The sequence below is a fragment of the Tenrec ecaudatus genome, chromosome 3 (genome assembly GCF_050624435.1).
Source record: "Tenrec ecaudatus isolate mTenEca1 chromosome 3, mTenEca1.hap1, whole genome shotgun sequence".
NCBI classification, from domain to species: Eukaryota; Metazoa; Chordata; class Mammalia; order Afrosoricida; family Tenrecidae; genus Tenrec; species Tenrec ecaudatus.
In genome coordinates, this window is record NC_134532.1 from 69,404,156 (window position 1) to 69,428,856 (window position 24,701).

Consider the following 24,701-nt stretch of genomic DNA (forward strand, 5'->3'; position numbering starts at 1 on the left):
AAAGCCCACATGGAAGAAGCACACCAGCCTGTGCGATCACAAGGTGCCAAAGGGACCAGGTATAATGCATCATCCAAAAAATATATATACCATAGTGAATGAGGGGGAAGTACAGAGTGGAGACCCAAAGCCCATTTGTCGGCCACTGGAGATCCCCTCACAGAGGGGTCTATAGGAGGAAATGAGTCAGTCAGGGTGCGATGTAGCACCGATGAAGAATACAGCTTTCCCCCAGATCCTGGATCCTTCCTCCCTCCAACTACCATGATCCGAATTCTACCTTGCAAGTCTGGATAGAGCAGAGGTTGCACATTGGTGCATATAGAAGCTGGAGGCACAGAGAATCCAGGGCGGATGATACCTTCAGAACCAGGGGTGTGAGGGGCGATGCTGGGAGAATGGAGGGTGAGTGGGTTGGAAAGGGGGAACCGATTACAAGGATCTGCAAAGTGACCTCTCCCTGGGGGACGGACAACAGAGAAGGGGGTGAAGGGAGACGCCGGATAGGGCAAGATATGACAAAATAATAATCTATAAATTATCAATGGCTCATGAGGGTGGGAGGAGCGGGGAGGGAGGGGAAAAAAAAGAGGACCTGATGCAAAGGGCTTAAGTGGAGAGCAAATGCTTTGAGAATGATTAGAGCAAGGAAGGTACAGATGTGCTTTATATAATTGATGTATGTATGGATTGTGATAAGAGGTGTATGAGCCCCTAATAAAATGTTTAAAAATTTTACCTTGTTCTTTCCGTTATAACAAAGGTGTCATAATATTTGCCCCTTTGTGGCGGTGACTTGTCACTCGGCACGGTGTTCCCCAGACAGACCCGTCTTGAGCCCTTCAGGGCAAGATTTGAAGGAGCACCGGGGACACGGTGGTTCCGCAGTTGGCCGCTAACCTAACAGCCGGGGGTTTGAACCATTGTTCCCGCCACAAGGAGACAAAGATCCTATGGAGCACGTCTCTTCTGCCTGAGGGGGGCTGTGAGCTGGGTAGTGGGCATCTTTATCCTCTCTGCCCCAGACTGCCACTCTTTTTGTGGTACTGTCCTGGCAGATGCCCAATTCCATTTTCAAGCGAGGTGACTGGGTCAGCTGCACCCCCTCGGACAGAGACTGGGGGTCTTTATGTCACTCGGGTGCTCTGCATGGTGAACGGAAGGTGATAATATCAAGGACGCCTCTGCAAGGCTCTATGACCTTCATGTACATCATTTTAATCAGTCAACAAGTACAGCAGATCAAAGGGAAGTAAAACTAGTACCTGCTTTTATACTGTTTGCATTCTGTACATGGAGAGAGAAAAAGGAAACGCTGGAGCTCAAATGCGAAAGAACTCTTGACAATGAGGGTCAACAATTTCACACATTTATCTTGTCATCATATCAGCCAATGCAAACGCACCAACAACTGTGAAAACAGGGCAATTTATGTAACAAAAGAGTCGAAAAACTCCATAAAAAACATATCCACGTATGCAAGCGTCACACTCTCGCTGGCTTCACATCCTCCTCTTCTGTGTGCTTATGTATAACACTGAAAAGAGAATTAATGGGGAAATAAGTGCTCTTAAATATCAATGCAACGAATTTGAAAAGCAAGCAATGCTGGCCTAACACCTGAAAATTTAAAGGGAATTTCCTTATAAAACCATAACTTCTAGAGCTACCTTAAAATTAGTTTTATGGATCTCCATCTGGGTTTCATGTGCTAACAGGGACTGTGTTCTTGTCTTAACCATACGCTGGATTGAGTGAGCCAGGGCGATGAGGACCCGAGAATCTAAGGAGGTGCAGCATTCTGTTGCTGCTAGTCACCGTCACGCTGGCTCCCATTCACGGTAACCCACACACAACATAACCAAACAAGGCCCGGGCTTGCACCAGCCCAGCAACTGCTGGTCTGTTCAAGTCCGTTATTGCAGCCACTTGGATGAAGCCTTCCACCCAAGAGGGCTCATCTTCCAATATTCTGCTGTTATGCACTGGCTAAGCCTCACGAGGCTGCCAGGCCTTTCCTCCTAGGTTCTCAGTCTAGTGGGGTCACCCACGGTGGGTGACCCTACAGGTATGTGAAATGCCAGTGGCATAGCTTCCAGCACCACAGCAACCTATAAAGCCATCCAAGGATGGCAAACTAACAAATGGGTGGTGGGCTTCATTATAACTACTAGTATGGGAAGGCTTCCCAAAGCTCATAGGACACTGGAATTAAAAGGTCATAGAGTTTTCCAGAAGCCTTTCGATGCCCTCTCATTGAATAGGCATCCTTTTCAGAAAGTAACCAGCATATTTCTATCAGGCAAAGAATCTCTTCTGGTTAAGAATATATCATGTATTTTTCATCTACCTTCCAGTATAAATTCTCCATTTGCTGTTTACCCTTTTTTAACTGCAGCCGGACACCTAAGAGCTGAGGTTTTATTTTGTTTACTAAACTACCAAAATCCTTCCCTGAAGTTCTCTATCGGGGTCTCAATCTTCAGGGTCATTGGAAGTTTTGCTCAGCTAATATGCTCTAAACAAAAAACTCACTGCTGTTGAGTCAATTCTGACTCACAGCGACCCGAGAGGACAGGGTCGAACTGCCCCATGGTTTCGCAAAGAGACCAGCCCTTACCAGCACCTGGGGGTTCTGAGATGCCGACCGCTGGTTAGCAGCCCAGCATGTCACCACCACTGACTGGGGCCTTGGGCAGCCCCAGCCACTGAAACAGAGCCCCCAGGACTCGGGGTGCGCTTCAACAAGAGACGAAGTCACTCGCCCTGCCCCTCCATGCCTACTCAGATCCTGGGCAACTTGTTGAAAATCAATAGTAAGAGACGCCTTGGTCAAGGGACTCCAGGCCAGTTAATTACTTGAGTCAGGAATGGGGGAGTCAAAGGGGAATCTAATGATCGTGAAAGGGTGCTGGAAAGGACACTGCTCTGAGAGGGTTGGTAATGCTACGTGTCGTGCGCAAGGGACAGACAGGATTTCCCCTGCAGCCCACCGGTGCACATCAGTGACTCAAAGGCTGGAAGGGCAACAAGTTCTGTTCCACAAGCAGGTCTAATGATGAAGCCCCTGGAATCTAAGAATGCTACCTCGCTGATGTCGTTGCTAGTTGCTCAAGCCCAAGATCTGACAAATAAGCACTAGAAAACCAAACAAAGCGCCCCCCTCACCAAAACAAAACACAAACGAAAACGTCCTAAAGTTCTCTAGAAAATTCCTGGTGATCTGACTACAACTAGCACGGCTCTTCAGGCTGTGGCCCAACTGCAGTGTAAGGCCATTACCATTGTTCCCGCGGATAAAGGCATCCCCGTACTTGTTCTTCAGTTGTCCGTTTACATATTCCTCTGTCTGCTCCAGGGCTATGTTCATGTAGCCATCCAGGCAAGCCAGGACCCCTGGAGCCAAAAAGAAGACAGACAAAGCAAAGAGGTGAACATGACGGGGTACACCTTCACACTGACAATCGCTGCTTTCTTATGAGCTCTTACAGGCGTGATACGCAAACATCACACTGTAAACGGAACTCCACAGCGGAAGCCCAGGGACACTTCACTCCTCTCTGTCCCAGGAATGATGGCTGAGGTGTTTGTATGTACAACCGGAAGCAGCCACGTGCACCATCGACCTCAGGAAAAACACAATGTGAGTCTCCATCACTGCCCTCAGCCCACGTACGATAGCGGCAATGACTTTCTAAGCCTTTGCAAAAGTAAAACAATACAAATGTCCCAGCAAAGACATCCTTCTTTGAAAGCTGGAAACAGGCATGGGCTATTATACAGGAACAAATGACCATTATCCAAGACTCCACAGTCCCAGTGGCTTTTACTTTTAGCCACTGAAGGCAGTCCAGTCCTCAGGCCTGGCAGATTTATTTCATTCTCTCACAGCATCTACACAGCAGACGAATGTGCTCCAGGGTTCAGAGGCGGTCTCCACTGTCTGTTACAGCGAGAGGAGGAGCCAGCAGGTGCTCCTGGAAGAACATGGCGGCACTGTGGCTCATGGCAAAGAGCAGCCTGAGAATTCGGGCAACATATTTATTGCACTGTAACAGGGAACAGAATCCCACTCTGGGTTGTTTCACATATCATATTTTCAAATCAAAACTAATACAGAAAAGTGGCTAAAAACATTCTAGCGAGCTTTCAAGGAAATCGTTCAAGCACATCTTTTTAATGGTGCTAAGACAATCCCTTGCCAGTTTTGCAAAATTTCGACCTGCTGATTTCTTTTCCAAGATTAAAAAAAGAAAGTTATTTTCTCAACAAAAGGAAAACCAATAACCACCCACAAAACCAAAAACTCATTGTAATTTAGTCGATTCTGACTCACGGCGACCCTACAGACCAAAGCAGAACTGTTTCTGTGGGCTTCCGAGACTGCAATTCTTTACAGGAGTAGAAAGCCTCAGCTGGAGGTTTTGAACTGCTAACCCCTTGAAGTCAGCAACCCAACGAACAACTTACTACATTCCCGGAGCTCCTGTTTTTTATCTTGGGGCCAAAGTGAAGTAAAACATATAGTACACCCCTGGCTACGGGCAAAGAGACACCTGATTGGTGGTGGTGCTCTTATATCAGTCAGGGACAGAGCAGACTCGAAGTCCTTTGTTCATCCTAGCTTGATGCCTGGATTGTGGCCAGAGCGGTTTCGTGCCTAGGGCACATTATTAAAAAACAAACAAACATAGTACAGATTTGATGCCCTTAAGCAAGTCAATAGTTTCATTTAAAATCTCAGCTTCGTTAATATGCTTCTCACTCTCTGCCTTGTTAGTCTGTGAACAAGATTTTCAAGGTGTGTGTGTGTGTGTGTGTGTGTGTGTGTGTGTGTGTGTGTGTAGCACAGGCATGAACACAACAGAATACTGCAAAGAAAGCAAACTTAAAAAAAAAACAGGGCTGTGAACAATTAATAACAGGGAACCAGTAGAGAGTTCTGTGGGCCGGCCCCAATCCCAAATATGTGGAGAGCCGCTCCTCCCGCAGAAGCATTTACTTCAGAGGACAGCACTGAATCTGCAGCTCAGGGAGAGGGACATGCCTGATCAGAGCACACGGGAGAAAATGAAGGGGGAGGACGAGAGAGTGGAACACATCCCTGCTCAGAACAGCCAAAGCACAGAGAGGACCATATGGCCAGCCCTACTGAGACACGACATCCCTCACTGACCCATATCCTCACAGGGGACAACAGTGGAGACACAGTGTGGAAACTGTGCCTGATCTGACCCCACCAAACAGAGGCAAAACACTAAGGGTGTGCAACAGAACAGCAAGGGGAGCAGAGCGAGGAAGTCCCCAGGGAATACCAAAAATAGACTTTGGGGTCAGGGTGTGGCACCCCATCAGACTCAACCAGAAAACAGTCCTAAAGGCCAACAAACAGACCTTGAACTATTGACAGGCTTTTCTTCTTTTGTCATTGGTTTTTTGTTGTCATTTTTGTTTTGTTTTGGTTCTTTGTTTTGCCCTGTCTTGTTTATGTGCATATTATTATCTCTGCAGTTCTATCTAGATAAAATAGGCTCCATAAACCATCTGGAGGAGAAAACAATGGGACCAATGGTTCTGGGAGGACATGGGAGAGGGGAAGGTAGGGGAAAGAAGTAGTGTTAACAAACCCAGGGACAAGGGAATAACAAGTGATCCAAAATCAGTGGCCAGGAGGGTGTGAGAGGCCTGGTAGGGCTTGTTCAAAGGCAATGGAACCAAGAGGAATTACTCAAAACCCAAATGAAGGCTGAGCATGACAATGGGATAAGAGGAAAGTAAAAGGAAAGAGAGCCAAGAGCTAGGAGGCAAAGGGCATTTTAGAGGTCTGATTACAGGCATGCACATATGTAAATATATTTATATATGATGATGGGGAAACAGATATATGTGCAAATATTTATAGGTTTAGTATTAAGGTCACAGATGGACATTGGGCTACCACTCAAGTCCTCCTCAATGCAAGACCACTTTGTTCTATTAAACTGGCATTCCATGACACCCACCTTCCCCACACCATCGCTAAAGCCAAAGCAGGTGCATAAGCAAATGTGATGAAGAAAGATGATGGTGCCCAGCTATCAAAAGATATGGTGTCCGGGGACTTAAAAGGCTTGGAGATAAACAAGTGGCCATTTAGCTCAGAAGCAACAAATCCCACATGGAAGAACACACCAGCCTGTGTGATCACAAGGTGTCAATGGGATCAGGTATCAGGCCTCAAAGAACAAAAATTCATATCATTGAGAATGAGGGGGAGTGCAGAGTAGGGACCCAAAGCCCATCTGTAGACAACTGGACATCTCCTTACAGAAGGAGGAGATGAGCCAGTCAGGGTGCAGTGTAGCAATGATGAAACATACAACTTTCCTCTAGTTCTTAAATGCTTCCTCCCCCCACTATCATGATTCCCAATTCTACCTTACAGCTAGACCAGAGGATGTACACTGGTACAGATAGGAATTGGAAACACAGGGAATACAAGACAAATGAACCCTTCAGGACCAGTGGTGAAAGTGGTGATACCAGGAGAGTGGAGGGAAGGTGGCGTAGAAAGGAGGACCTAATTACAAGGATCTACATATATAACCTCCTCCCTGGGGGACAGACAACAGAGAAGTGGGTGAAGGGAAACGTCAGACAGTGTACGACATGACTAAATAATAATAATTTATAAATTATCAAGGGTTCATGAGGGAGGGGGAGCAGGGAAGGAGGGGAAAAATGAGGATCTGATACCAAGGGCTCAAGTAGAAAGCAAATATTTTGAGAGTGATGATGGTAACAAATGTACAGATGTGCTTGACACAATGGATCTCTGTATGGATTGTGATAAGAGTTGTATGAGCCCCCTAATAAAATGATTTAAAAGAAAAAAAAAGAAATGTTAAAAATAAAACTTAAGTTTGCTTTCTGTTGTATTATTTTATATCTAAACCAGTTAGAAATGAGCAAAGAATCTGAGATGGGATAGGCAAATTTGTTTGAAAATAAATCAAAGCCATTTCCAAGTTCAATGGTAACCTTTTAATCAGAAGATGTATCATTGAAGCAAAGGATTAAAATAAAAAAAAACTGCACAAGATAGAATTGTATCTCCCTCCTGCCTCCAAGGGATAATGAAATACAAATAACATAAAGACAACATTTCCTCCAAACTTGAGGAGAACTTGCTACAGAGAGGTGTTTTTTGTTACTGGTTAATGTTACGACAGAATAGAGTATTCTTTATGGTAATATAGTGTAACTATTTTGCTTTCCTATGTCATGAGCTGCTAACTCATCAAGGAGAAAAGCTATGGGGTGATTCTCTATCTTCCCCTGTGTCAGCTCCACTCTCCAAACTCACAGCCACTGAGCCATTGTGACTCAGAGAGATCCTGTAGGGCAGAACAGAACTGCCTGACCCTGAGGGTTCCAGCGCTGTAACTCTTTACAGGAGCAGAAAGCCTCATTTTCCTAGTGGTCTGTCCCACTGGTAAATAAATAGAAATGAAACGCGGTATTACTTACTGCCAATTAGAGTGCAAATTTGGGGAAAGGACACGCACGAGGTTGGTGAGAACATGGCCCTGGATGAGCTCTGGTTTCCTGGGGGAGAGCGAGCCACGTAGCTTACTCTCCTCCTCAAGAAATCTTCGCTCAGGGAGCTCATTCCACAGGGATACTGGGACACACGGTCAACACGCAGTCAAGTGACCCCACACATTGCACGCATCTATCCATCAAGAGGAATCAGCTAAAAATAAGACTAAGCCATGGTTCACCCATGTGTGGACTCCTTCCTACATAGTAATTAGAAACTGCATTGTCACAGAGCTAAATGCACTTAGTGTGGAAAACAGAACACGCAAAGCAAAATACACGGACAGCATGTACAGAATGATCCCATTTGTGTAAAACTTACTCTTATCGCTATCGGTATACCAAACCAAACACCCCATTGAGTGGAATTCGATGCATAGTGACCCTGTAGGGCAGAGTACAACTGCCCCTGAGGGGTTTCCTCAGACCACCGCTCTTTAGGGGAGTAGAGAGCCTTGTCTCTGTCTGATGGTGCTCACCTAGCTCACGTACTGGGCTGTGGTTAGCAGAAAGTTCAGGCTTTCAGTAGGGGGAGGGAAGGGGGAGATAGGTGAAGGGACGATTAGTGGTTTTGAACTGCTGACCTTGTGGATGGCAGCCCAATGCATAACCACTACACCACGAAGGCTTCATAGGGAACACAGCGTGCCCAATAATCAAGAGCTAAAAACTCTCCAATCTCTAGCAGGCTGTGACCTGCTCAGGCTGCAGCAAGAGCTCACGAGTGAGAAGCAGCACACAGATGGATCCTTTCCACCCTCCTCTCAGGATTCAGGCGAAAGCTATCAGTCCTACTAGGAAAACCCAAATATCTCTGGAGGTTGTGACAGCCAAGAAACGAGGCAGCAGATGCACAGCAGCGTGGTTTCTTCACGCAGCTTTGGACTCAGCGCTTCCCGTTCCAGAGGGAAGTAATCCAGCAGGAGAGCGCAGAGGGCTGCTGTGAACTTCCCATGAGAAAGCAAGCAGAGTGCTTAGCGCAGGCTGGGGCCTGGTAAGCACTCACTAAAATCATGGGTGCATCTGTGTGAAAAGAGGGGGAGGGCTTGAGGGGATTATCCTTATTAATTTAGGCAAAAGACAAACCAAGAAAAGGCTACAAAACCCTGCTCATAAAATAGTTGCTTCTATCTGTGAAACAGCCCAGGTAATTTAACCTATCTTAATTTTGGAAGATAAGGAAATCAGTCATCTTAATGGCATTTGAAATACAATACCTACCACAAAAGTTCATTTCAGGAGTATCAGAGGTTCTTAAAACAGAAGATGCTCTAACTAAAACAGAGAGGGATACCCCACAGGTCGCATGCATGGGAAGTTCTAAATGACACTAAATAGCGGCATGCCACGCTTGAGAACCTCTGCGAAAACCAACGGTGCTGTGCCAAGCTGCCCCCGGTCTCCTGTTACAAATGCCCGAGTGGATGAGGCACCGGGACTCGGGCAGACTCGAACTCAAAGCAGACAGAGTCCCTCGACTCACACTGCAACCAGACCTTGCACTTCTGCTACGAGCGCTCTCTCACAGGGCCATCTTCGAGCTAGAACGAGATGGCAGCATCAACTGTGGAGGGCCAAAGCTTTCTGGTCTACCACATGTGTTTAAGAGGTTAAACAAAAATCCCTATGAAGTTACACTTCCTTGTTTAGTTAAAACAGTAAGCACAAAGCATGAAAACATTACCTCGATAATCCACTCCCGAGTTTAACTTTACCACAACCGGTCGTCCGATGATTTGCTTTAAGAAGTCACTGGGGGTTTGCTTCCGCAGACTCATTTTAACAACCCTGATGGGAAATATGGAAAGAAACGAGAGCGAGAGAAAAGTTAACTACCCAGCAAGAGAAGGTTTAGAAAGCTGCAGTATATTTATAGGAAATCAAGTATCAATGCCCCACAGAGAAACAACTATCATTTTACCGCCACATGATATGGTAACTTCCATTTTTCCCCCAGCATTACTATGAGCCAGGGACCAGGCCAACTCTTTCACATGACCGATCCATCCTGCAACAGCCCCAGGACATAGCTCCATTACACAGTCACTAGCCCCATGTCCAGAGTCCCTCTTCTCAACCAGTTGTCACGACTGCCTCCTACAGTTACATACGAACATCCGTCTCAGTCACGGTCACTCACTCGGTGCTGGAGAGTGGACTCGGACTCACTGCGACTGTGTAGGCCAGCAGAGAACAGCCTGAGGTGGAAAATCTTGACGGGCGCAGATAGCCCTCAGCTTTCTCATGTGGAGCAGCTGGTGGTTTCAAACTGCTGACCCTGCGGTGGACAGCCTGACGTTTAACTCACTATACCACTCGGGCTCCTTTATACATGATTACAAGTCCCTACTAACTCCACCATCTTTCTAACAAATGCTTGCCTTAAGCTCAGCACTCTTTTTAAAAAAGTCATTTTATTGGGGACTTGTACAATTCTTATTACAATCCATCCATCCATCATGTCAAGCACATTTGTACATTTGTTGCCATCATCATTCTCAAAACAGTTGCTTTCTACTTGAACCCGTAACATCAACTCCTCATTTTCCCCCTCCCTCCTCACTCGCCCCCTCTCACGAACCCTTGATAACTTAAAAATTATTATTATTTTGTCATATTTTACACTGTCTGACGTCTCCACCCACTTTTCTGTTGTCCTTCCCCCAAGGAGGTGGCTATATGTAGATCCTTGTAATCAGTTCCCCCTTTCTACCCACCTTCCCTCTACCCTCCAACTATCGCCACTCTCAGCACTGGTCCCGAAGGGGTCATCTGTCCTGGATTCCCTATTTCCAGTTCCTATATATACCAGTGTACATCCTCTGGTCTAGCCAGATTTGCTAAGTAGAATTGGGATAATAGTGGGGGGAGGAAGTATTTAAGAAGTAGAGGAAAGTTGAATGTTTCATCGTTGCTACCCTGAAGCTGGACACTCTTGTTCCTTGCAAACACTCTCTAACCCTTAAAACAACCCTGGGAACAAGTCTTAGCACCCTCATTTTGAAAACGAGGCACAGAAAGATTTAAGAATGGGCCCCAATGTGTGCTGGAATCACATTCAAGCTCCAATCAGTCCTATCTCAAAGTCCATTGCCAAAGAACTGATCTCTGAACATTATCGCTGAAAATAATTACATTGACAACTGATAGTTGAGGGTTTGCTACACTTTTCCAAGCATTTTCATATATTAGCCCATTTAGACCTTATGATTGCATGTGATAGCTATGTTTCTATCCTCATTTTTCAGTTGAAGAAAATGGCACAGAAAGGGTAAACACCCTGCTCAAGGTCACACAGCTACTAAAAGGACGGGGGCAGGGAATGGCATAGGCTCTTGCAAGTTGATAATGTGGTCAAGGTTTTGGTTTCCTCTCACATACCTGGAGTGGATAATATGCTATAAATAATCATATCAGACATATAAAGTTGTCCAAAGTCCTTTTCAGTATTCATCTTGTTATATAATAGTTGTCTTTTTCTACATATTTTTCACGCACTATGAACTGAAATGACTTTGTTTGGTTCTTCTATATGTAGTGTTTGTTACGCCTAGAAACTGACTGGATGGGAGCATTCAGATAGGAGCTGTAAAGGAGGGGATGGGTCAGTTTTGTCGTTTCACTCGATATACAGTGATCCATTGTAGAAGCAAGTACAGAGACTCTCACAAGGAGCAGCAGGTGTCTGCATGGATAAATGGTCACAAAGACAGCAGCCCAGGACCAGGAGACAGAGCAGTGAGGTTCACAGAGTAGGTGCCTTCGGGGGATTTCCCAGTGCTAAAGGAGCTTGTAACACTTACCTACCGGAGCAGGGCAGAGATCAAGGGGCCACATGGCCGAGAGGCCAAAGCTCAGAGAGACATGCCTGCCAGCATGGCTAAGAAGAGGCACGGGGAATAAAAGTACTCTACCCTTGACACTTTGTAATCAGTAAACTTCCCTACTAAACTCCATGAGCATGAGTGCTCTCTGAGAGTTATCTGGCTATTGTAATGAATTATCCAACCCAGCAGAGAAGTGGAGCATCATGGGAAGGGCAGATGTCAGGTACATGAAGAGGGTTGGAAGGGGAGGGAGGCTTGTCTGACTTCTGCCACATAGGCATCACACTTGGGTGGATATTGATTTGGATCCTCCCTCTCCCTTCTGTAGCCCAAGGAGGTCAGGCAGGGCTCCCACTCTACAAGCAAACCCAACAACTGTGGTTACTTAAAGAAAAACTGGCAGTAAAAGGACTCTGGAAGTTAATTTTCTGTTTCAGCCAAATTCAGCATCACCTCGTTAATAGCCATGGAATATTAAGACTTAAAATTTAGTGGGAACACAATATTTTTAAGAATTCAAATTGGGGTTTTAATTTTGTTTTCAATTCAAAATTTCATTAAGCATCCTTGTATAAACAGCGTTGCTTCTTTCATTCCAAGTCCACCCTCTCAATGTTCTGAATTCAAATTTAGGCCATTGTTTGTCAGCTCAACAGTTCCGGTAACCTAGAACACTAGATTATTTGTTTTTATTCACCGGTTCAACAAATATGTACTTGTACACACTGCTGCAAGAACATTTTTAAAAGTATGTCACATATAGAATCTCGGGCCTTAAAGTTAGAATGCAGAAGAAAAATCTAAAACTCTTGCTTAAAGGGTATGAATAAATAAAAATTATCATAAGTTAAGTAAAATCATGATTATTTAAGGGAAAAACAAAGTCAATCGCATAAGTTACATGAAAGAAAATACAAATTTCAAAAATGATTCCTGGGTTTTAGGCTCCATCCTTTGGTCCCCTCCCCCTCCCCCAGCTTTAATTTTTAAGTTGTCAATTTTTTTGTTCGGCCAACTTAACTTTTCCAATGAACTGCCAGCTTACTTTTATAATCTCCGGTATCAAGTGAAAAGTGAAATTATAACGACCACTCAGGACACTTATTCATTCAGGGCTCCTACCGTACAGCAACTTCACGGATGCTGGACCAAGGGAGAAAAGCCACCAAGGAGCCCCTGCAGCAGATTCGGTATCTTTAGGAGTTTAATAGAAACAAGTCTTCCTAGTCATGTACACACTCGGTACTTCAGTCACGTCTTGCACATCCCCCTCTTGGGTTGAGCGGGTCTACGGACAAGGAGCCTCAACCAAGAGCCTTAGGGTTCCTTTCCTGGCTGATATTATGCCACACTTTGGGCACATGAAATGAAACTCTTGTTTGGATTTGGGTTCCCCTAAAACAAAACAAAAAATTCCTACATGAAAATGCATGGTAATGTGAACAGACAGTTCATAGGGATTATTTCCTACCTTGTCCAAAGTTAATAACATGAGGTTAAAAAAAAATCTAAACCCAGACTATTAGGAACACTGATGGGTGTAGCGGTTACTAGTTAGGTTGTAAACTGCAAGGCCAGCAGTTCAAAACCAATAGCTATTTTCTACTCCCAGCAAGAGTTAACAGTCTCAGACACTGAAAGGGGAAGTTCTACCATGCTTTGTGGCAGTGGTTCTCAACCTTCCTCATGCCGCGACCCTCATAGTTTCTCATGTGGTGCTGACACCCCCCCCCCAAACATAACAGTATTCTCATTGCTACTCTATAACTGTAATTTTGCTACTGTTATGAACCAAGTGACCCCTGTGAAAGGGCGGTTTAACCCGGAAAGGGGTCACGACCCACAGGTTGTGAACTGCTGCTCTATGGGGGTGCTATGAGTCCGAACCAGCTGGGAGGACTGGGGATGTTAACACAAAGGGCCAAGGGCCCTCCAAGACCACTTTCCAGAGGCAGGGAGGGAGGGAGGGAGGGAGAAGGGTTGTGGAGAACGTGATGACCGAGGTCTGTATTTGAACAGACTCCTACACAGAATGCGTGGAGAGAGGAGAGGAGACGGCTTGCTTATTAGCCTCGTCTTCATTAATGTGTTCAAAGGAGGGTCCTGGAAAAGGTGATGACCTGATGAGTTTGCAGGAAAAGGCGTCTAGCCCCTAAATGGAGGTAAGTTCTGGCAGAGATGTTGGGCAGTGATCGAGGATACAGGTAGGCAGGCAAGGAGGACACACCAGGGCAGAAGGGGCATGACTGACTCATTGTGAGGGGAGTCAAGGAGGCGGGCCAAGGCGAAATCGGCACTCACCTGTGGCACCTGGAGGTGGTGACACAGTTGCTTTGGGGTACAGGCCCTAGGAGTCTGTTTGCTGAGAACTGTATGTGTTGGCCAGCTTGCTAATACTCCCCTCAGTGACTGAAATATAGAAGGGCTTTCAGCAAGAATTTGCCGGCGTTCCCCTTTCTGCAATCAAAAGGAGCAGCTGCTTGTGGCACTCGATCCAACCTGCCACGGTTTACTCCCTGTCTTCTCTCACCGTGTTCTAAATGAGCCTTTCCTCCTGCCGAAACACTCTATCCCAAATGAAAAGTGGACTCATCCCAAACTCCTCATTTATTCTCCACAAGATCTACGTTCTGCGAAACCTCTTAAAGTCAAAAAGACCCACATATTTTCAGTTATTTCAAGAGGTGGCTGCCTCAAACACATTTTAGCCATCACTTTAGGAGAGCCATATAGTTTACATTAGTCTTCATTAGGCTTCTTTGGTGCTCTGTTACTTAATGACTTGCCCATAAATCCATTTTGTGTTAGTAAATTGATCCTGACACAATTTTTCCCATCACTTGGCTCAAGTAATTTTAAGTTTTCGTCTTTTAAATTGGATAAGGCAGGAGGCACTGTACTGACAGTTTCTGAGGCAAGAGACAAGCCTCTTGAACCACAAACACAAAACAGGAAGCAGTCCTTTCTTCAGGGTCACCTTGGTGAAACCCTCCCTTCAGATCTGGAGGCATAATCACCCTCTAGGCCTCCTCTCCATCCCGCTCCTACTCAGGCTTGTTTTAAATGACCTATTTTCATAAATGCCTATTAAGTCCAAGGCAGTATATTTTCTGTCAGCAGTAACTGCGACATCTGCAAACTGACCTGTGGAGAATTTTGAGCAAAAGAATGGAGGCAAAAGAACCGCATTTTAGTCATCCATCAGTGAGCTAGGAAGTTTTACATTCATGAACAATTCAAGTAGTCATTCTGTGAGGGGGCCGGGTAAGTAGAACCAAGGCTTGACACCTAAAGCCCCAAGCCCTTTCAAGATTCAATTGCTCTTCCATAAGTGTCAGATTCTTCTCTGGCCAAGTCTGGGAACAGCCATGGAGACAGGGCCAAAAAGAGCAGAAATACATGCAGCATCGGGGAGTGTGGGGGTGGTGGACAGCCAAAGGGACAAGGTACTATAAATCAGCCTGAAATTATCATGGCCAGACAGAAATACATCTAAGGAGATTTTGCATAAGAAGAAACTGTTGAATAGATAGATATATATTTTAAGAGCAATTTCAGTTTTACAGAAAAGAACTATGTAGAAATTTGCAGCCTCATCTGCATACACGTCCTATTAACATCCTCTGGTTTATTAGCTACAGTGGATGAACTCAAAAACGGAGACATTATTGTTTGTTACAGTCTAGAGCATGCAATAAGGCTCATTCTTTATATCAGTGGTTCTCAACCTTCCTCATGCCACCACCCTCTAATCAGTTCCTTGTGTTCTGGTGGACTGCCCCCCCCCACCAAAAAATTATTTTCATTGCTACTTCATAACTGTATTTTGCTACTGTTATGAATTAGGCCACCCCTGTTAAAGAGTCATTCCACGCCCCCCCCAAAGGGAGCGTGACCCACAGGTTGAGAACCACTGCTTTATATGATCAAGAAAGCCTGGTAGTACAATGGGTTACTAGTTGGGTTACTGATCACAAGGTAAGCAGTTGAATACACCGCCGCTCTGAGGGAGACAAATGAAGCTGTCTGCTACTGTACAGATTCAGTCTCAGAGACTGGAAGGACAGTTCTTCTGTGTCCGAAAGGGTCAGTACGAGTCAGTGTCAACCTGATGGCAGTGAGTTTGGGCAGGCTTTGCATGGTTTTATTCAATGCATGTATGTCCCATTACAAGATCATCCAGTGATGTTTACTGCCCTATAAATACCCCACGCTCTCCCTCCCATGCTTTCCTCCCCTACACCGACAGCCACCCTTTCACTCTATAGTTTTCTTTTCCCCGATGTCATGTAGCTGGAATTACTGCATGTAGCTTTGTCAGTTGAATTCTTTCCCTCGGCAACGTGCACTGACATTCTCCTCTGTCTGACTGCTCATCTCTTTTATAAAAAGCCACTACATCGTACTTCATGATAGGGATGCGCCATGAACCCTGACAGCACTGTGGCTCTGCATGGGGCTGCTAACCTGGAGGTCGGCAGTTCCAGATCAGCCGTGGCTCCCTGGAAAAGATGAGGATGTCTGCCCCCATAAAGATTTCATCACAGAAACAAAAGTTCTACTGAGGTGGGATCGACTCAGTGGCAGCAGGTTTTTTGCTTGCTAGTTGGACGCACTAGTTTGTTATCTACTCACCATCTGAGGGGCATCTTGGTTGCTTCTGATATTGGACAATTAAAGACAAAATGTCTTATGTGGTTTTCATGTAGATACACATTCATAGTCAACATGTTTGGGTAAATAAAGGTTCAGGAGTGTGATGCCAGAGCCTATGATGAGCCTGGCTTTAGCTCTGACAGCAGACAAGGGTGGCTGGCCCTTCTGCAGTTCCACTGCACCCCAAGCACAGTGTCACAAGTGCCCTGGCTCCCCGTTCCCGGCAGCATTTGCTGCTGCGTTTGGGGACAGTGACCCTAATAGAGGAGTACAGAAATGTTAGGCAGTTTAGCCTAGGGAATTGGGAAGTCCATTGACGCATGCCCAGGAGAGCCAGCAATGGACAAAGCTGGATTTTCCCGCCAGTGGGCGCAGATGGGCGTTACACCTGGAGAAGCCCACCTGGGCCAGGTGACTGCAATTCAGCCAATGGGTTCGACCTGGGGTCATTCACCACGCCTCCCCCGGGAACCCTTAAGAAGGCAGGAACTGAGAGGGAGAGGGTCTTGCTTGGCTGGTCTGGTCATCTTCGTGGGAGGAGAGAGATCCTTGCGTGACCTGGGGCAGTCTCTGCCAGGCCGCGTGGTCAAAGGAATCCTATGGGTGCCGCGTAAAAAACCTGATGCTTCTTTGAACTCTCATTAAATTCACTTGGATCACGAGCCCGGCTTCGGCGTGAAATCTTTCTCGCGTGGAGCCAAGGACCGAGGCTGAAATTTAGGCCGGAGAGAGAAACCTTACAGAATCAAGGGGGCAGACGTTGGGCTGATCATTACTGGGTCAGCAGTCGGAACCCACCAACCACTCCGAGGGAGAAAGTGAGGCTTTCTCCTCCCATGAATCGTTACAGCCTCGGAAAGCCACAAGCGCATTCTACTCTGTCTTCTAGGACTGCTATGAGTCAACACCGACTCAATAGCAGCGAGTGAGAGGCTGGGAAAAAATTGAGACGCAAAAACTTTCAAGTAAGCATAGCATTATCACCAGGGAAATGCAGCACTAACTTACTGCATCTCTGACACTGAGGAGACAGGCTCACTCCATCGCTCCCTCTGGGCGCAGGGGATTGCCTCACCCATGCTCTGTACTGCTCTCCCCCTTTGTCCACGGGGGACCAAGTGATCAGGGCTGAGATACCTGTTTTACTCAGCAGGTGGCCCTGATCCTTAGAAGTCTAGAGGAGGAGTTTAAGACCCGCACCAAGAAAAACCCGTCCTTCTCCCTTCAAACAATGGGAATGTCACTGGTAGAGTATCCTCCGATTTCAACCGCTACCAATACAGTAAGATTTCTATTCCAAACCAAAGCCAAGCCCAGGGCCAGAGTCAATTCCGACTCATAGCAACCCCGTAGGGCAGAGCAAAACTGCTCCTTAAGAGTTTCTGAGACATCAACCTTTAAGGGAGCAGGCCCTCAGCGCAATCCCTCAGAGCAGCTGGTGGTCTGAACTGGTGGCCTTGTGGTTAACAGTCCACTGCTTATTCCAGTGACACCAGGCCCCTCATCCTTCCATGACCAACCACTAAACAAGAGAAAGGTGAGAACGGACAAGAGCAATGGCTCTGTGTGGGTCAAAAACCAGTGACACGATAGGGGGCTGGGGGGGAGGGTGGTGGTGGTGTGTGTGTGTGTGTGTGTGTGTGTGTGTGTGTGTGTGTCTGTCGGGGGTGGGGGTGGGGAATTGTTTTAAAAGACCCTGAGCACTCATCTGTGGTGCAACTCGTGGTCTTTCCCCATCCAGAGGAAAGAAAAGCAACGGACACCACTAGTCCAGAGGGTTAGTGGACCACGGAAACATCAGTCTCTGAGACCAGGCGGACTCGATGGTGCCTAGGTACCAATGCCAAATTCTGAAAGGGAGTATATTAGAAGGTAGCTACTGGATAGAGGGAAAGAAAAATGTGGACCAGCACTCAAAATTATAGAAGAGGCCAGGCTGCTTGCCAGATAGAGCCTGATGGAATCTCCCAGACCACGACCTTAGTTAGCTTTCAGATCTGGAAGTGAACCACTCGTGCTGCAATAATCAACTGGTCCAGATGGAAAGGGCAGCACTCAACGGACAGAGTTAGGGAAGGAGGAAGAATGAAAGAAGCAGCACAAGGTTGAAGTGGGATACACATGGGGGGGTGGGATCACAATGGGTGAGTTGAAATGTTTATGAATTGTTGAATGTTGAACACAATGATCTGTTCTGCTATGTAAATGTTCACTTAATTCACACACACAAACCCCCAGCTGAATTAGAATCTAGAGTGATGCTCATTAAAGACTCTTGAGGCTTTCTTAGTCAGAATCTCTAAACAAGGGGAATTGATATAAAGCTCCCCAAAACATTGCTTTATAGAAGCAGTTTTCAATGCAGGCTGGGACATTTTTTTATCATCATGACTGGGGAGGGTTGAGTGAGATCTAGTGAGTTGAGTCCAGGGATGTTGCTAAACATCCTACAATTCACAGGACAGCTTGTAATACAAAATGATGCCCCCAAATGCCCCCCTCCCAACTCTTCCCTAGTTTTAGAGCAATAAGAAGTTTTTTGAAACCGGGGCTATGCAGGACCTGGCCATACTCGCGTAAGGTGACCATAAGCTGACTCAACAGCAACTACAGGGACACATCATTCCAATAGATAGACTCTGAAAACAAACCAGCATCAAAATCTTGAAAAATTCTATTCTAAATCATGGCTGTTTAGTCCTGGTTATGAGAAAGGTCACTGGCCAATTTTTCCATGGTACAGGTCCCTCATAAGGTTAAACTATTTATTTTCCAGGTCACTTAAGCATCTTCCTATGTTCTTTCATCAGGACGGTTCAGTGTAAGACCACCTGTTGGAGCTTACAGAGTACTCACTTGGGAGGCAGGAAGCCTCAGTTTTAATCCCAGCTGTTACTTAATTAGCTGCAGGACTTGGATAACTCATCACTTCACACTCAAGGCCCCGGATCCTCATCTGTAAAATAAGGGAGTTACACTAGACCAGGAGTCCTCAAACTTTTTAAACAGGGGGCCAGTTCACTGTCCCTCAGACAATTGGAGGGCCGGACTATATAGTTAAAAAAAATATGAACAAATTCCTATGCATACTGCACATATCTTATTTTGAAGCACAAAAACAAAACGGGGCAAAAACACCCGGTGGGCTGGATAAATGTCCTCGGCGGGCCACATGTGGCCCGTGGGCCATAGTTTGAGAAGTCCTGCACTAGATGGTCACAGAGTCCCTTCCTGCGCTAACATTTATTCAGTGAATCTATGCAATTAGCCAACAACAACAACACAGTTTCTAAAGATACCTGCACAAAACTCAAGTAAGCCCATTTGCCAAGCAATCAAGCACTCTATCAAGTAGAACAATTCCAAAGAGTCTTAACATTACTGGTTGATGTATTAGCTTTGTTATAAGCTACCATACTTTAGGTAAAATAGGTACATTCCTGAATGAGTGATGTTAACTACCAAAACTTTTTGGGGGAAAACGACTTCGCTGTGTGAAGGAGCTCTGGTGGTGGTGGTTAAGAGTTGGACCGCTAACCACAAACTGTGCCACCAGAGCTCCTTCAGAAGATGCTACAACGTTAGAAACCGTGTTTCCAAAGTTTGGAAAGGGGAGTGGGAAACGGCACAGACTGTTGAGGGAGGGGGATTGGTAGCTTAGTTGAAACAGAGCGCCAGCGCACGACAAACGAGAGACCGTGGGTGCTGTTTTCCTGAGCGACTTCTGGGTTTCCCAAGTCTCAGCAAGAGTCCCCTACGTGCCCATTCGAGACAGCGCCCACAAAGCACCAGCGCTGCACGTGAGCCCGGAAGACCTCTGCCCACAGGGATGAGCACTACAACTGTGGGTGTCCCCCCCACTTGGTGAGGTGGAATGGGGGTGGGAGTGGGGGCGGGAAGTCACAGGGGCCCTGGACAGGGGCGAAGCATGAGCCTGTGTTGGGTGGCTTTCCAGTTAATTCCCGGGTTAGCGATGGGGGGCCCGTAGGGCCCCGCAAACCAGGGCTGGTTTCCGAGGCCAACACGGTGGCCCCGGGTGGTGCCACTCCACACCCCCAGCGCCGAGCGGGCTGGACGCGGGGTCCGCGGGGGCCTCTGCCGCCAGGCGGGTTCCGTGCAGTCAGGCCTGGGGCCGCCGCAGCCCCGCTTCCCAGTCTGGCGCGGGGCGCCCTGACACCCGGCCTCGAACCCGCGCCCCGCGCAGGCAACCTCCTTCCCAGCCCGCGCGGCCGACCGGCTCACCTCTACGGCGGGAAGCAGAAGCTCCGCTCCACGCGCCCCGCGAGAACGGCCACCGCGGAAAAGCGCGGCGAAAGGCGACACCGCGGAGGCACCAGCGCTTTTCCGCTTCGGCCAATCCTGAGCTGCCTGGCTACGGCAAGCCGCGAGAGCCAAAAAGATCGCACCTCCCTGGCGCGCGCCAAGCTGAGCTCTGTACTTTGTAGAGCGGTTTGGGGGAATGAACGTAGCATATGCTGGAGATCTCTAGTGACAGAGCCCAATGCTACATTTTAAAATACAGCAATACTAAACAAACTAAAAACAACCCTCGAGAAATCTAGAAGTAACCGTTTAAGTACAATTTCTTTGCATAAATGCAAGAAATAGTTGGAAGTCGTAGGCAATTATTGGTCATAGCCATAAATGCTCTGAATAATTTAATGCAAATAGGTGAATAAAGCAAGGGGCTTCCAATCTTTGAATACACCTGTGGGGTTTGATTTAACTGTGGAAAGATGGGGGTCTTTGTTAGCAAGAGATTGTCTCCATGGCAGTATTAATTGATCCAAAAAATCAAAATCATTTGTTATTAGGGCATCCACTGCACTGCGTTGCAAATAGTCATTTTGAAAGGAAATTGTACAGACATTCAAATGCTGTTATGGAAATTTGGTTGTGTGTGTTGCATGAATTCTCAATAGCCTTAAATCCTCATCGGTTTAAACCTTTGACTGTAATCTTATTTGTCATGTGTAACTTTATAAAAAGGTGCTAATATATCTTTAAACAACGGAGTCTGTGACTATTATAAAATCTAAGATGCACATTTTTCCCCCTTAAAGCAAAAGTAAATTTCTCCTCATGCAGGCATCTCTTAGCTAACATTAGCAATGGAAAAGTCCGCCTTTGATTAAGCGACATGGACAGAGAACACCTGGGGTGACTTGGGAGAGAAGAGACCTCCTTATATCCTCTGTCAAAGCTCCGTTTGAAGACTGGCCACACAGTTACAGATATATTGTACTGGAAGTTAGTGCAATATACAACATGATGGAAATGTACATTTTTAAGCAGAGTCTATTTAAACCAAACAATTAGCTACAAAGAATAAACATAAGATAAAAAAGATATAAAAACCTTACCAGAAGACATCAAATTGCACCACATTACCTGCTGGTTTCACTTAAGGTTTTGATTCCAAACATCTTTTTCTTTACCACGGAGCTCAGGCTGGGCCATTAAGCTTGGTATGGTGGGCAAGAGGCTGTGCGGAATCTTGAGAGCATGGCGCATCTGCAGAGCAGCTGCAACCTTTCCCAAGGGGCACATCCCCGTAAGGACCAAACGAGCCAACATGGCTGGCACCCCGAATTATTTCAGGAGTTAACATCCTCAGGAAAAACACCCTCATTTTCAGAACTTCCTCCCAGCTGAGAACTGGTTTGCCCTAACTCACCAAACAATTTGCAGTCCTTTGCAGGGTTTTCCAGGTGTTTTTCTGATGCTTGCCTCTCAGCATCTTGAATTATACAAAGAAAATATATGCATTATTTTTCATCAATTTATTAGGGGCTCATACAACTCTTTTTACAATCTGTACATACATAATTTGTGTCCAGCACATTCGTACACATGTTGCCATCATCATTCTCAACACACCTGCTTTCTACTTGAGCCCTTGGTATCAGCTCTTCAGTTATCCCCTTCTTCCCCGCTCCCCCTCCCCCTGAACCCTTGATAATGTATAAATAATTATTTTATCATATCTTACACCATCCGACGTCTTCCTCATCCAGTTCTCCGCTGTCAGTTCTCCAGGGAGGAGGTTACATGTAGACCTTGTCATCTGTTTCCCCACTATACAATTTTTTTCTGGAATTCTTACTCTAAAAGAACTAGGGGGGTGGGGGGAAGAACTAGCCTTTGAAGCCTAGACACAGACATTAATGCATTAATAAGCCCTGAGCTCATAAAAATAATTGGGCAAGGTTTAGTTCAGCTATCTCTTATCAATGTCTTCATGTGAGTTTCTGCCCAAGGGACTAAACACATGAGTCATGAAGTGAGCTCTCAGTGTTTGAATTTTGCCTCCACCACTACTAAACTCCACAATTTTCCGTTGTCTAGTAAAAACATCTCATCTGAACCCGCTTCTTTCTCTGAAAGTGGGGAAAATCAGAAAGCTTTTCTTGTTCGCCTGAAATTATGTGATGATTAACTGAGGGGAATGTCTGTGAAACGGCTTTATAAAGAGAATAGCAAAAGCTATTATTACTCTTCACAGGCAATGTTGATAGGAAAATAGCAAAGGGATTTGGGTTGTTTTCTTATTTGCTCCATATTTCTACAATTATTTTTATCTATACCTTTGACTAAGGAGTCCTGGTAGCATAGTGAGTTAGTTACTCATTGGACTGCTATCCACAAGGCCAGCAGTTCTAAACTACCAGCTTCTCTGAGGGAGAGAGATGAGTCTTTCTACTCCCCTAAACAGTTACAGTCTCAGAAACCCACAGTTCAACCCTGTCCTACAGGGCCACTCTGAGTTGAACTCAAATCAGTAATAGTGAGTCTGAGGTCTAGTTTTGTTGTATTGATGCCTTAAACTATCTTCTTCAGTGGTCCGTGTTCATAAGAGATGGAATCATGTCTAGCCTGTTTTGTAAAATCATAGTCCTGTGAACATGTAGCTGACTGTGCTTTGATCATTTATAAAGATGGTAATGATAAATGGCATCATGGGGTTTATCCATGGTACAAGCATGGAACTGGATTGACCAGCCCTCCCCAAAGCAGATCTTAACACTTGGCATCAGTATTCAGCTTCCAAGAACACTGGCGGTTCTTTTCCACAGGCATGAAGGACTGGTGTAGACTGGGTGGATACTCCTTTTCCGGGCCCTCAAAACCTGGACAAATAAAAAGCAACTCAATGGTGGCACCTAAATGGTGGGTATTTGGAGCTATGGTTGTCATCTATCATCATGGGACGTGAAAATCATTCTCTAAAGAGAAGACCGTCTACAGTTATTGGAATGCTTTTGTAAGAAGCAACATAAGCGTATTAAAAGATGTGCCGATTTCTCAGGATATGCTTTTTACCTAAGACAAGGGAAAGGGCCTGCCGTACAACTTGGGCTTTTCGTGTATGCTACAGCATGTAAGAGGTTTAACTAAACGCCCTCATCTCACCAGCCACGTGCCGATCGGACTTGAATCTCAAAGGGGCCTGAGCTTCTGGGAGCAGAGTTTGGCAAGTGCAGTGCTGCCGCACCCTCCACTGTAGACTCTGGAAAACCTCTCTCTGCTGCCGAACTCAGCGGAACCACTGTGAAACTGCCCTTGCATTTTAATCAAGATGAACTTGAAAGGTGAACATTCTAAGTGGGAGAAATTATTTATAATTTGGTCATAAAAGTTTATGTCTAACACTCCAAATTTCACACATCTGCTATACGCTAGCCCTGAGATATAAAACAATTGAAGTTGCTTTTACATTTGGCCTCATATGAGAGGTCATAAATTAGAATGATAGCGCTCATCCTCTTCCCTAGCTCGAAACTTCCATATTAGCATCTTCACCTCAAACATAAATGGTTACCCTGCTACAAAGGAGAGAGTTGTATTGGCCTTTATGAATTATAGTTTATGCTGGAGATCGGAGGTACATATGGTGGCTCCGCTCTTGGTTAAAGGCATCTACTTTAAGGATATGGACTTCACCCCGGTGAAATGAATCAAAACGTTATGACCAATTTAAATAAACAAAGTATAGTATGCAAAACCTGATGAATATTTTAGATATTGTCAATGGTGTCCAAGTTACAGGGGCCAAGTAATTCTTACAAATGTATTTCGACATCATTAAAGATTTTCCCTGCTGGAATATTGGCTACCAAGTTTATTTAAAATACCCTTTTCAAATGTTTTTTTTCCCTTTACCCTTTTCAGATGTTTTTTTTTCCCTTTCAAATGTGATTTTTACTGATAATGTGAAAATGTTTTCTGCACAAACTTAACACCACCCCATCACCAAACTATATAAAGGTTAAGCACAATTCATTGCTCTTAGGTCATATCATAACTAAATTCATTCCAAAATATTAATGAATTGGACCGACACTTCATGTTTAGGCTGTCGTAAAATGTTTCTAGCACACACGCATACACAAAACCAGATGTCTTAGATTTTCCAAGGTAGGTTATCAAATCCATATGGTTGTTTTTTAAATTTTTCGGTGTGATTTTTTTTCCCCACCCTCCCACTACATCAGTTAAAATTCCACATGGTAAACTTGCAGGGTTAAGTTCAAAAACAACTTCAGAGTGTAAAGCTTTCATCCAGGCAGAACACAAAATACAAAGAGCAAGCAAAGTTGGTCACAGGAAACACATTGCAAAAGCTGTACTCCCCAC

At 45.5% G+C, this 24,701-nt stretch overlaps 1 protein-coding gene and 1 non-coding gene across 3 annotated transcripts; one reads left to right on the top strand and one right to left on the bottom strand.

The window, feature by feature from the left end:
• Positions 1-1,195: 1,195 nt before the first annotated feature.
• Positions 1,196-20,431, bottom strand: LSM6 (LSM6 homolog, U6 small nuclear RNA and mRNA degradation associated). 2 transcript variants are annotated; one of them, XM_075543723.1, is made up of 5 exons: positions 20,307-20,422; positions 18,921-19,020; positions 9,266-9,369; positions 3,283-3,396; positions 1,196-1,537 (listed from the first exon to the last, which is right to left on the bottom strand). In XM_075543723.1, exons 3-5 carry the CDS (start codon positions 9,357-9,359, stop codon positions 1,503-1,505), a joined length of 243 nt encoding a protein of 80 aa, XP_075399838.1. In that variant the 5' UTR covers positions 9,360-9,369; positions 18,921-19,020; positions 20,307-20,422; the 3' UTR covers positions 1,196-1,502. The 2 variants fall into 2 exon arrangements, with proteins under 2 accessions (XP_075399838.1, XP_075399837.1); XM_075543722.1 differs by lacking the exon at positions 18,921-19,020 and having other exon boundaries at positions 20,307-20,431.
• Positions 4,530-4,673, top strand: LOC142444214 (small nucleolar RNA SNORA48). The gene has a single exon (XR_012783866.1). It is a non-coding gene; the product is annotated as a small nucleolar RNA SNORA48 (small nucleolar RNA).
• Positions 20,432-24,701: the final 4,270 nt, after the last annotated feature.